This window comes from Macaca nemestrina, chromosome 4, assembly GCF_043159975.1.
Source record: "Macaca nemestrina isolate mMacNem1 chromosome 4, mMacNem.hap1, whole genome shotgun sequence".
In the NCBI taxonomy this organism is placed as follows: Eukaryota; Metazoa; Chordata; class Mammalia; order Primates; family Cercopithecidae; genus Macaca; species Macaca nemestrina.
In genome coordinates, this window is record NC_092128.1 from 6,676,531 (window position 1) to 6,690,518 (window position 13,988).

General features: G+C 44.8%; 1 protein-coding gene across 1 annotated transcript in view; it reads left to right on the forward strand.

The window, feature by feature from the left end:
* The first annotated feature begins 2,097 nt into the window (after positions 1–2,097).
* The window catches only part of LOC105474934 (X-ray repair cross complementing 2), a 33,862-nt gene continuing 21,971 nt past the window's right edge, over positions 2,098–13,988 (forward strand). The window contains exon 1 of the mRNA XM_011729876.3: positions 2,098–2,256. Coding sequence (XP_011728178.1) covers positions 2,218–2,256 — 39 coding nt within the window. The 5' untranslated portion in view covers positions 2,098–2,217. The remainder of the gene's footprint in view (positions 2,257–13,988) is intronic.

Consider the following 13,988-nt stretch of genomic DNA (forward strand, 5'->3'; position numbering starts at 1 on the left):
GTGAAAAAGTTAATAAATGCATCATTTTGTTAGATAGTGCCAATTTCGGCCAGGTGCAGTGGCTCATGCCTGTAATCCCAGCACTTTAGGAGGCAGGAGGATCACTTGAGCCCAGAAGTTGTAAACCAGCCTAGGCAACATGGCGAAACCCCATCTCTATTAATTAAAAAAAAAAAGATATTGCCAAATTCCTTTCCAAAAAGACCGTATGTTTTCATGTCTACCAGCAATTTCTGAGAGCGCTTCAAGTATCCTTTTAAACAAGAAGAGATGTTTCTGGAGCATTAAAACTGAAGTAATTTCAAAACCATGTTGTGCTCACACAAACAGGTGTGCACTTAATGGACTAAACTAGTTCAGCTGACATGTCGTCTTCATTAGGAACAGTGTGGAGACTGAAAAACTAATTTAGCCTAGAGCAGCTATTCAATTGTAAAGTCTCCTTTCTCAAATATTGATTTACTATGTGAGGAAATATTTACTTTGTATAGAAGTGTGTGGAATGGACGAGGGGGTTGACCTACATATGTGGTTTGGTACACACATATCCTCATTACAGAGGGCATAATGAAGATAGAGGTGGTTCGGCACCATAGGAAAGGGAAAAAAGAAGAAAAAAAAAAAGACGGTAGAGGTGGCCTCCCAAGCATCCACTCTCCCTCCTCTTGTTAGTGATTCACAATTTGTTGTTATTGTTGTCATTCACTGTTCTGCACACCTTTCCACAGAGCCTATGTGCTTTGAAAGAATATGTCTGTATTCCGGATAGAAGTGGAGCACATGGGGCCAGGTGCAGTGGCTCACGCCTGTAATCCCAGCACTTTGGGAGGCCGAGGCGGGCGGATCACAAGGTCAGGAGTTCGAGATCAGCCTGGCCAATATGGTGAAACCCCGTCTCTACTAAAAATACAAAAATTAGCCAGGCGTGGTGGGGTGTGCCTGTAGTCCCAGATACTTGGGAGGCTGAGGCAGAAGAATCACTTGAACCCGGGAGGCAGAGGTTGCAGTGAGCCGAGATCGCGCCACTGCACTCCTGACTGAGTGACAGAGCGAGACTCAGTCTCAAAAAAAAAAAAAGGAAAAAAAGAAGTGGGGCACACGGCTCAGGCCTAAGCTAACCAGACCGATCTCACTCCTGATGGTTGTTAATGTTTCAGATGTGGGTCTGCAACCCTAGGTAGAGAAGAGGCCAAGGTAGAAAATATGAATCTGAGGTAAAAAGAAATGAGGTACTTGTTTGCCTAATCAAGCCTCTCAATTAAACTAAACTTGAAGCCTGTCTTACCCTTGGACTTCTAGTGATGTCACCCGGTAAAGCCCATTTGTTTCAGTAAATAAGAGTTGGGTTTTCCGTGACTTGCAACCAAAACCATTCTAACTTACAAAACAAGCAACTTTAATATTATGTATGAGAAATACTTCATTGTTACATGCTCTTTCTCCAGCATGTAACTCTGGAGTCAGAGTGTCTCTCTGTCACCCAAGCTGGAGTGCAGTGGCACAATCTCGGCTCACTGCAACCTCTGCCTCCCTGGTTTAAGCGATTCTCCTACCTCAGCCTCCCTGAGTAGCTGGGATTACAGGCGCCAGCCACCATGCCCGGCTAATTTTCGTATTTTTAGTGTAGACAGGGTTTTTCACTATTTTGGCCAGGCTGGTCTCGAACTCCTGACCTCAAGTGATCCTCCTGCCCACCTCAAAAAGCAACTTGATAAATCCACAGGCCCGGTATATTTTTAAAATTCTTTTAAATATAGTATACTTTTCTCTTTTTTTCCAGAATTAACCAGGAATCGCACACACAGCCTGAGGCTTTTAACCCGAGAACGGACAAAGGGGCCTGCTTGTGCAGTACAAGTATTTTTAAAGGTTAAACAAATTAAGTACATAAGGTCAGTTTTACCTAATGTAATAATAACGAACCAAAGTTTACAACAGGGAAGAAAAGCAAAGCACCAGCTGTCCCCGCCACCCCTGCCCGGTCTCCGAGGAGACGCAGGAGAGCGCCAAGGGGGCCGCGGGAGTCTGACGTCACAGGAACTGGGGGCGGTGGTGGCCCGCACACCCTATTGCGCATGCTCCCGCCTCCCGGCGCGGCCTGGCACAGTGCGCACGCGCGCGCGTGGGCTGGTTTGACGGGCAGTGGCGTCTGCGCCGTTGGTGAATGGCGTTGGTGGCGGGAAAGTTGAGTGTCTCCTGCTCCGAGCCTTCGGGGCGATGTGTAGTGACTTCCATAGGGCTGAGTCTGGGACCGAGGTGAGAGCCGCCGGGTTGGGAGCGAGGGAGATGGGAACAAGGCCGCAGGTGGCCAGGGGAGCCGAGGGAACCCGGGGGGCTGGGAGGCTTGGGGCGGCGCGGCCTGGCCAGGCTGGGACCGGGCTCTCGGCCTGGACACCGGCGATGCTGGCACCCTCTGCCACCTCTCACCTGGGCCCCAGGGATCCGCCCCTGGGCAACCTGGAGTCCTCCGAGGTGCGAGGACCGGGCGGAGGTGGAGGAAGTCTTTCTGGATAGTTTGGAAGACCTGCTGTCTGCCCAGATCGATATAACATAGGAGGTCTCTCCTCCCAAGAGTGATGGTCTAAAAACCCGTCACAGATTACTGTTGGAAGTGGCAAGCTATGCAAGAAAAGCTAGAAAAGAGAGGGGTCGCCCGTTGGAGCATTTGGAGCTTTTCTGGAACAGGTGGTGTTTGCGGAGGTTGCCTCACCTCCCTGTAGTCCACGTGTCTCTGCTTAGGGCATCTGGGTCTCGCGACCCCCCAGTATTCATTTCCAGCCCAGGTAGCTCCAGAGCCACACAAGCCGATGGAGGCCTCTCAAGAATTGAACTAAGTGTCCAGCGCTTACTGTGTGTCAACTACGGGTTAAGGGATAGGAGTAAGCAACAAAAGACAACTTCTGCCATTAAATAACTAGTAAGGGAGGCTGCTGTAAGAATTACAGTATTGCACAAAAGTTTGTTGTGCATTAGAGGGGCGGGCATCATGGAAGATGCAGGAGGAGATGACTGAAGTTCCAAGGACCATTTGAAATGATTTGGCAAGGAGGGGATGACATTCAGAGCGGAGACAGTGGGGAGTACATGGATTCTGAATTAAGCAAGAGCATGGCTTATTTAGGTAACTGCAACTGTTTCTGTAAAATTGGAACAAAGGGAGTGAGGGACAATAGGTTGGGAAGTTAGCGCTCAGCAGTGGGCAGGGTATGAAGGATCTTTTTTTTTTTTTTTTTTTTTTTTGAGACGGAGTCTCGCTCTGTCCCCCAGGCTGGAGTGCAGTGGCCGGATCTCAGCTCACTGCAAGCTCCGCCTCCCGGGTTTACGCCATTCTCCTGCCTCAGCCTCCCGAATAGCTGGGACTACAGGCGCCCGCCACCTCGCCCGGCTAGTTTTTCGTATTTTTTTAGTAGAGACGGGGTTTCACCGTGTTAGCCAGGATGGTCTCGATCTCCTGACCTCGCGATCCGCCCGTCTCGGCCTCCCAAAGTGCTGGGATTACAGGCTTGAGCCACCGCGCCTGGCCTGAAGGATCTTTTATGTAGATGAGAGAGGAAGCAATCTCAAAAGAGTCAGCAAACTTTTTTGTGGAGGGCCATATGGTAAATATTTAGGCTTTGCAGGCCATGCCGTTTCTGTCACAACCACTCAACTCTGCTGTTCTAATGGGAAGGCAGTCATAGATAAAGGCACATGGCAGCGTTCCAAGAAAGCTTTGTGTTTTGGATTTGGCTTTCTGGCCATAGTTTGACAATCCCTGTTCCTAAAAAGTAGAGCCACTGCTTAGTATAAGAACGGCTACAGTTAAAATCATATATATATATATGTTTAAAAATATATTTATATATAATATATAGAAAGTATATAATATATAAAAACACATTTTTTATATATAAATATATATTTTTCGAGATGAAGTCTTGCTCTTCTTCCCAGGCTGGAGCGCAGTGGTGCAATCTCAGCTCTCTGCAACTTCTGCTTCCTGGGTTCAAACGATTCTCCTGCCTCAGCCTCCCAAGTAGTTGGGACTACAGGCATGTGCCACCACACCCAGCTAACCTTTGTATTTTTAGTAGAGATGGGGTTTCCCTGTTTTGGCGAGGCTAGTCTGGAACTCCTGACCTCAGGCGATCCGCCTGCCTCAGCCTCCCAAAGTGCTGGGATTACAGGTGTGAGCCACTGCGCCCTGCCAAAACCTTATGTTTAAATGATTATTTGAAACCCAGGTTAAGGTCTGATGATTTTTGCCATCAGAACAAGCCTCACATCCAAAAAATGGGAGTGTAGCACAGTTAAGTCATGGAACAAAGAACTTAACATCATATCATTTGCCTACCTTGTCTGTGTGGCAATCCTAAGCTAGTTCATATTATTCTGGAGTAGAGTGGGGTGGAATGGAGACTAGGAGCTAGGCTATTGGCGCTGCTCTGTTTTCCTTTTTATTAACAAAACCCGTTAAGCCAGCCTCTTTCACTTTAAGTGTCTTGGGGAACTGTGTGGCCACTGCCAAATTTGTTTGAACTCTAGCTGCTTTGCACATTCATCTACTTTGAGTTTACTTGGAGGGATTGTGTTGACGAATATATCTGAAGCCATAAGCTAACCCAAGAAACTGAAATAAGCTACTTTAAATTTTTTTTTTTTTTTTTTTTGAGATAAGAGTCTCACTCTGTCGCCCAGGCCTAGAGTGCAGTGGCACGATCTCGGCTCACTGTAACCTCTGCCTCCCGGGTTCAAGCAGTTCTCCTGTCTCAGCCTCCTGAGTAGCTGGGACTACAGGCTCACGCCACCTTGCCTGGCTAATTTTTTTTTTTTTTTTTTTTTTTTTTTAGCAGAGACCAGGTTTCACTATGTTGGCCAGGCTGGTCTTGAACTCCTGACCTTGTGATCCACCTGCCTTGGCCTCCCGAAGTGCTGGGATTACAGGCATGAGCCACCACGCCCAGCCTCCTTTAAAATTTTAATTCGCTAGAATTAGAACCTAATAAAATAGTTAACCTTTCTTGTGAATATCAGGGAAAATACATTTCATACGGGGTCTTCAAGAAAATAAAGTTGTAAGAATATTTTTTTAGGCTGGGTGTGGTGGCTCATGCCTGTAACCCCAGCACTTTGGGGATGAAGTCTTGCTCTTTTTCGAGATGAAGTCTTGCTCTTCTTCCCAGGCTGGAGCGCAGTGGTGCAATCTCAGCTCTCTGAGGGGTTGAGGTGGGCAGATCACCTGAGGTCAGGAGTTAAGAGAGAAGCCCTGCCTCTACTAAAAATAAAAATTAGCTGGGTGTGGTGGTGGGCACCTGTAATCCCAGCTACTTGGGACGGTGAGGGAGGAGAGTTGCTTGAACCCGGGAGGCAGGGGTTTCAGTAAGCCGACATCACGCCTCTGCAGTCCAGCCTGGGTGACAGAGCACAACTCGGTCTCAAAAAAAAACGAATATATTTTTAGCAGATTCTAGGGATGAAGTTTTTGGTAAGCCAGGTGGAGAGTGGAGAACATATGCGCCCTTGATTTAAAGAAGACAAGCATTTGACTACAGTTTACAATAGACAATCTATTTTTACCTTTGCATAGTAGCAATCGGATTTTTACTTTTATGTCTCATTGAGATTGTGAGAAAAGATTCAGTGATTTGGGCAGTAGTTTGGTATCATCCACTAAATGGCTTCATTTGCGTATAGTTGTTAAATAATGGTGTACTTTGCATTTTTTCAAGAATGGTAATATGCCTTGAGTTTAAAAATAATTGGTAAATAAAAAATGGGAAGTGTGTCCAGTTTTGGTTGCTATGCACAGCATGCCATGTTTTTTTTCTTTAAAAAACTAACTCAATTATATTTATTATTAAAGCAGTTCATGTACATGGCAGAAAATTCCAATAGCACTGAAGTGAAAAGTAGGAAATGTCTCCACATTATCATTACCCAAGGATAGCCCTGTGAATATCTGTACATTCTTCCAGGAATTTTCTAATGACATATTTTGGAGGCTGAGATATAGAGAATACTGGACTAGAAGTTCAGAAACCTTGGATCTGCCAGGAGCAAGCATTGTGATTTTGGATAAGTCATTTAACCTTTGCTGTACTTTTGTGAAATGAGGGTGGTAGATTGATTTCTCAGTTCCCTTACAGCTCATATACTTCTTTGTATCCTTTGAACTAAACACAGTGTCTGCACAGTAAACGTAAAGATTTACTGATAATGAAGGTTGGCTTTCTTAAAAAGAAAAGCTACAGGGTGGCCTTTTTGCTAGAGGCGAATATTACATAAGACAAATATTTAATATTTCTTGTAAAATAATAATTGGTGTTGTGTAAGTAATCACAGACTTTTAGAATAATGCTTATCACCTTTTATCTTTGCTTCCTTTTTACCCAGAATAGAATCCATATTCCTTCATTATAATTATTCCATTATAATTGCCATCAAATTACTTGCCTCTTAACACCTCTAATCTATTTACCCAACCATAGTGAAAACCAACTGTCTACTTCCACTCAGCTGAATATTACTAGAGAAAATCACAACTAGGCTGACTGGATTTTATTTTAAATTTGTATATTTTCATGTTTTTGAGAAAGGGTCTCGCTCTGTTAGGCTGGATGACACTGGTATGATTACAGCTCTCTGCAGCCTTGACCTCCTGGGGTCAGGTGATTCTCCCACCTCAGCCTCCCGAGTAGCTGGAACTAAAGGGACACACCACCTTGCCTGGCTAATTTTTGTATTTTTTGTAGTGATGGGGTTTCACCATGTTTCCCAGGCTGGTCTCAACTCCTGGGCTCAAGTGATCCACCTGCCTTGGCCTCCCAAAGTGTTGGGATTACAGGTGTGAGCCACGGTGCCTGGCTCCATTTTAAATTTATATTCATCAATCTTAAATGGGCACCCAGTCTAACTATATTTCTCTAGTAATTCACTTTCTCACTACAAAACATCCAACCTTCTCCTGGAATTCCAGACTCATGTTCTATCATCTTGACATCACTATGTGTATGTTTAATAGGAATCCCAGATTTAACATATTCATCCTCAATTGTGTCTAGATCCAGGGAAAATATAATAAAGAATATATGTATTAGAGAAGGTCTTGTATGTATCAATGTTAAATTTATGATTGTGATTGTAATGTGATTATGCAGAATACCTTTTTCCTCTTTTTTGAGTTTATTATTTTGGTTTTGTTTGTTTTTGTTTGTTAGGAATATCTTTTTGCTTAGATACATATTAAAGTAAATGAGGGGAAGTTCAACAAAAGAAAAAGTTAACTCAAATTTGGCAAAATGTTAGCAATTGGTGGATCTAGGTGAAGTTACTGGGTGTTCACTGTACTATTCTTACACTTTCTCTGGAGGTTTTCCTTTTTTTTTTTTTTTGAGATAGAGTCTTGCTCTGTCGCACAGGCTGGAGTACAGTGGCCTGATCTCGGCTCACTGCAGCCTCCGCCTCCTGGGTTCAAGTGATTCTCCCGCCTCAGCCTCCTGAGTAGCTGGGATTACAGGCACCTGCCACCATGCCCGGCTAATTTTTGTATTTTTAGTAGAGATGGGGTTTCACCATATTGGCCAGGCTGGTCTTGAACTCCTGACCTCGTGATTCACCCGCCTTGGCCTCTCGTAGTGCTGGGATTACAGGCGTGAGCCACCGCACCCGGCCAAATTTTTCAAAATTTAAAACTTGGGGGCAAAAACTTAATGTGCCTCAAACTGAAGTCTTGTTGACTACCACACACGTGCACTCACCCCCAGCCTGCTGCTTTTCAGGTCTTCCCTGTCTTGTTAAACGGCGGCTTCATTCTACCTGGTGCATAAGCCAAACACCTTGGAGTCCTCCTTGACTCTGCTTGTTCTCACATATCTCCTGTCAGTCCACTTGATTCATAAGCAAATTCTGTCTCCTGTACATTCAGCATACATTGTGAAATTGACCACTCCTCACTGTCTTTACCGCAGCCATCATTCCTGCTGCTGTCGCCAGCACCTCCTTTTATTGCGGCAACCTAAATGGTCTCCGCTTCCAACCTTTCCACACTTACCCCAGGCTATTTTCTACATAATATCCAGAGTGATTCATTTTAAACATAAGCAGACTCTACTGCCAAAAGTTTCCCAGAGGCTCCCGTGTCATTTACAGTAAAATCCAGAGTCCTTATCCTCTGATATAGCATCACCCTGTAGTCCCACCCATACCTTCTGTCTCAGTCTCCTGCCCTTTTGTTCTCATCTCCTGCTGTCCCAGTCTTCTTCAGACATTGTCCCTTGAATATGCCAAACATGGTTCCATGTCAGAGCTGTTTGCACTTCCTGATCATTCTGCCTCGATTGTGCTTCCCTCAGAAATTCACATAGCTCACTTCCTCAGGTGCTTCCAGTTTCCGCTCAGATGTCAGCAAACAGGAGAAGCCTTTCCTGCTCATCTGTGTGGAGCAGCCCTCCTGTCAGCCCTGACTCCTTTACCGTTTGTTCTTTTTTTTTTTGAGATGGAGTCTTGCTTTTTTTTTTGAGGTGGAGTCTTGTTCTTGTCCAGGCTGGAGGGCAGTGGTGCTATCTCGGCTCAATGCAACCTCTGCCTCCCGAATTCAAGCGATTCTCCTGCCTTAGCCTCCCGAGTAGCTGGGACTATGGGTGTGTACCACCACACCCAGCTAATTTTTGTATTTTTAGTATAGACCGGGTTTCACTATGTTAGCCAGGCTAGTCCCAAACTCCTGACCTCAGGTGATCCTCCTGCCTTGGCCTCCCAAAGTGCTGGCATTACAGGCGTGAGCTACTGCACCCGGCCAAGTGTTCATTTTATATTTACTCAAATATTATGATTTTTCAGTTAATAAGGGTTGCTCCTAAAAAAAAGGGGGGAAATTATGATTTTATCCTTCTGAAAATTATATATACTGATTCTTTTCAGAATTTCCTCTTCCTAAAGTAGAGTAATATTTTTTTCTCTTCTTGGGCCAAAAGAAGATAAAAGTAAATAAATAATAGAGTCATAATTTTTGCTCCTAGGAAAGGGCAACTTCTGTACTTGTGAGATGGGTCCCCTCCGTCCCATGCGTCCTCCTCAAGGACATCACACCTGCCGTCCTTCCCACTTCAGTCGTTTTTCTCTGCCTTCTGCATTTTTTCTCCCCGTCTTTTCCATCAGGATCCCATCCTAAAACAATGGAAACGACAAACGAAAGACCTCCCTCTCCACCACCCCCCACCCCAGTTCTGTACCCTTCATCACAGCGATGAGTGGTCCTTGCTCTCTGCCCCCACTTCCTCCTCTCACAGCAGCCTTAGCCCACTGTGTTCTGCTTCCGTCTCCACCCTGTTCATTGAAAGCGCTCCCATCATGGTGATCAACCACCAGCTGCCAGTGCGGCACTCGTTTCTGTGTCCTCCTCCTACTGGACCTCACAGTTGATCATGTATCTTCCTTCCCTCAGGACTCTTAAGGGCCTGCCTCAGTCCAACTTAGGCCTAAAGGAATACAGGAAAATGCATGCTTCCTGCAGGCAAGCTGTCTGAGGAGGGGGCAGATTCATGCATGTCTAGTTTCTGCTCTTAAAATTACCCGTAGAAAAATCTCTCTTTCCTGGAAGAAGAGAGAAGGAAAAGATGGGAGAAAATGCCAGAAGTATTTTTCCAGCGGAATTGTTCCCATACAAATGGGGTAATGAGTATTTCACCATCAGGAAGCTCCTGCAGTTTTGATTTTGTGCTTTCCTGCCTCTTGCTATGATCTTGCATATAGATTATTTTTATGTCTAAATGAAATTTTGAAGCAGTCTGATAAAATTTTCTAATCTTAAGGATTCATTTAATGGAATTAACAAACTGGGAAACTTCTTAAATTTAAAATTTAGTACTACAATCATGATAAACTGTCCATGAAAAAAACTTTTAAAAAATAGTCACGTATAGATAATTTTCGCTTGACTTTTTATGTATTCTTCTATTTTCCCTTTCCTCTTACAGGATGATTGCTTTTTAAAAAGTAATTATAAGGCCGGGCATGGTGGATCCACGGGGCCAGGAGATCGAGACCATCCTGGCTAACATGGTGAAACCCCATCTCTACTAAAAATACAAAAAAAAAAAAAAACATTAGCCAGGCATGGTGGCGGGTGCCTGTAGTCCCAGCTACTCGGCAGGCTGAGGCAAGAGAATGGTGTCAACCCGGGAGGTGGAGCTTGCAGTGAGCTGAGATTGTGCCACTGCACTCCAGCCTGGGTGACTGAATAAGACTCCGTCTCAAAAAAAAAAAAGTAATTAAGAAAGCAGCAGCCCTTCAGGGAATATACTTAGAAAACAATGGTATTTGAGTAATAGTTGTCTTTTCCATAAAATTTAGACAAATGCTTTACTGAAGAGCCAGTACCATGCCTTGAAGGACAACTGAATTTTCAAAGTGGCAGAGAAGTCTGATTTCACATGTGATGGAGAATTAGTCCTCTGATTCTAGGAAATGCGGTGATAAGGGCCAAGCTTTACATTGATCCCACATGTCCTCACATCACTACAGCTCTCCTCTGCCTCCTACTCATTCCAGCTGCTCTCTGCTTTCCCTGTGCTACCAGGTTACACACACATTTTTGCTTGAAGTGAACTGCCTCTACATATCAGTAGTACAACTATTAAGACTTGTATTTGGTCGGGCGCAGTGGCTCAGGCCTGTAATCCCAGCACTTTGGGAGGCCGAGGCAGGTGGATCACCTGAGGTCAGGAGTTCGAGATCAACCTGGCCAACATGGTGAAACCCCATCTCTATGAAAAATACAAAAATTAGCCAGGCGTAGTGGCTCACGCCTGTCATCCCAGCTACCTGGGAGGCTAAGGCAGGAGAATCACTTGAACCTGGTAGGCGGAGGTTGCAAAGAGCCAAGGTGCTGCCAATGCACTCCGGCCTGGGCAACAGAGCGAGACTCCGTCTCAGGAAAAAAAAAAAAAAAAGAATTGTATTCACTGTTTTGTATTCAGGGGTAAAAAAGACAAAGGAAAAAAAATATTCAACATGTCGGTGGAAATCCAGGCCTCTTACAGAGCAAGGTTGGGAATATTTGGTTTCGCATGTTTGCTGCTTTAGGTAGCCTTTTCCACTGCTTAAACTGGTTTGAAACCTTGCCAGTGAGTGGGGTCCATTTCCAAGCAGATTTAATCACAAAAGGGGTGAGGAGATAAACCTTTATCCAAATGGGTCTTGTCTTAGGCCATTCTTGCATTCCTAAGGAATACCTGAGTCTGGATAATTTATTTCAAAAGAGGTTTAATTGGCTCCCAGTTCTGCAGGCTGTACAGAAAGCATAGTGGCATCTACTTCTGGGGAGGCCCCAGGAAGCCTCCAATCATGGTGGAAGGCACAAGAGCAGGCCCGTCACCTGGTGAAAGCAGGAGCAAGAGGAGAGAGAATAGTGGAGAGGGATGTGTGACACGCGTTTAAGTGACTAGATCTCTTGTCATGGGCTCACTTATCACCAAGGGGATGGGCCCAACCCATTCAGAAGGATCTGCCCCCGTGATCCAAACACCTCCCACCATCAGGCCCTACCTCCAACAATGGGGATTATGATTCAACATGAGATTTGGGTGGGAACAAATAGACAAACTATATCAGGTCTTATGTACATGTTTGTTTTATACATGTCATTCATTTCTGGTTAATTTAAGCACTCCCTGCTTTAGTGTAAGCTTTTTTTTTTCTTTTTTTTTTTTTTTTTGAGGTGGAGTTTTGCTCTTGTCACCCAGGCTGGAGTGCAATGGCATGATCTCAGCTCACTGCAACCACCACCTCCTGGGTTCAAGCGATTCTCCTGCCTCAGCCTCCTGAGTAGCTGGGATTACAGGCACCTGCCACCACGCTCAGCTAATTTATTGTATTTTTATTAGAGAGGGGGTTTTGCCATGTTGTCCAGGCTGGTCTTGAACTCCTGACCTCAGGTGATCCACCCACCTTGGCCACCCAAAGTGCTGGGATTAGAGGCGTGAGCCACCACGCCCAGACTAGCGTAAGCTTTTCTAAATGATGTTTAAAAGCAATTATATGGGCCGGGCATGGTGGCTCAGTGAGCCTGTAATCCCGGCACTTTGGGAGGCCAAAGCGGGCGGATCACCTGAGTTCAGCAGTTCAAGACCAGCCTGACCAACATGGCAAAACCCTGTCTCTACTGAAAATACAAAAATTACCTGGCATGGTGGCACATGCCTGTAATCCCAGCAACTCAGGAGGCTGAGGAAGGAGAATTGCTTGAACCCGAGAAGATGGAGGTTGCAGTGAGCTGAGATCATGCCACTTCACTCCAGCGTGGGTGATAGAGTGAGACTTGGTCTCAAAAAAAAAAAAGAAAGTCTATATAATATGTATTCTACTAAATAGGCAATATACTGATTGCCCTAAAACAGAGCAATGTTTTGTCAGTACCTTGATGGTAGTCATAAGGATGTGTACTCATGGACTTCTGTGTAATAGAGGTTTGCATCAGTTATCCAAACCTGAACATCTAAATAGTTGGAGGTTCTTTACTCTCCCCATTCTTTCCCAGTTCTGCCTGCGCATGCCTTGTTTGCTTATAGTTTAATAGGCAGCTATTAAGTTTCTACTAAGCATAAAGCATTGCATTTTGGAATTGGTAACCAAGCCAGTATTGATCTCTTTCCTTTTAAGTGTTTATATCCAGATGAGGGAGACTGGCTGGCAATATGTTCTTAAGGATAGTAATAGCTTCATGGAGGGAAGGAGCCTTGAAGAATGCCCAGAATTTTCATTCATTCGGTAGAGAATTTAGTTGGAGGAAATAGGGTAAAGATATTCCAGGTAGAAGGAAAAAAGGCATTTCTCTATCAGTGCACAGTTTATATGTACCTGAAATAACTATGTACCAAAATCTCTCACTCAAAAGTCACTCTCATGCAGGTTAGAATTGACCAACTCTCTTTTATGCCTTTACAATGCCCCATGTGTATTTCTGTTACAGCACCTGCCTAACTTTATTGTACCTTTTTTTTTTTTTTTTTTTTTTTTTTACAACTTTTTGACTCCTTAGTTTAAATAGGTCACACTATGTTGCTAGTGAGGTCTCACTGTGTTGCTAGCCTTGGCTCAAGAAAGTGCTGGGATTACAGGCATGAGCCACGATGCCCTGCCTCCCCATCAGTTTAGTTGAAGACAGCAACTGTGTTGGCTACATCTTTATATCCCTAGCACTTACCGCAGTTCCTGGAACATACTTGACTTGCATGAAATGTTCACCGGTAAATGGCCGGGCGCGGTGGCTCACACCTCTAATCCCAGCACTTTGGGAGATTGGGGCAGGCAGATCACTTGAGGTTAGGAGTTCGAGACCAGCCTGGCCAACGTGGTGAAACTCCATCTCTACTAAAAATAGAAAAAGTAGCTGGATGTGGTGGTGGGCGCCTATAATCCCAGTTACTCAGGAGGCTGAGGCAGGAGAATCACTTGAACCCAGGGGGTTGCAGTGAGCTGAGATTGCGCCTCTGCACTCCAGCCTGGGCAACAGAGTGAGATTCCGTAAAATGTTTACCATTAAATGTCTGTATAATTGAGCATTATCCCTTTTGCAGACTACAAGCTTGCTCCAGCAATGCTGCTGCTGCTGAAGACGTTTGGGACACCTTGTTAGTGTTCAAGTTTCCACTAAAGGAATGGTTGAAAGAAGTCAGAGAGTTGCCCAGACAGGACCTCAGATGGCTTTCCTCCTGTTTTTTAATTTTTACCTTTATTTTTCTGTAGAGGTGGGATCTCACTATGTTGCCCAGGCTAGTCTTGAACTCTTGGCCCCAAGTACTCCTCCTGCCTCAGCCTCTCAAAGTGCTTGGATGACAGGTGTGAACCACTGCACCTGGCCTGATTTTCAGTTTAATAGGTCCAAAAACTCAGTTTAGTCCTTGTACTCATATTTGATTAGTCTTAGTGATACTGAGGTTGTATAGTGTAGTAGAAAAATTCCAGGCTTTGAGAATCACAGAGATCTTGATTAAATCCTGGCTCTGGCATTT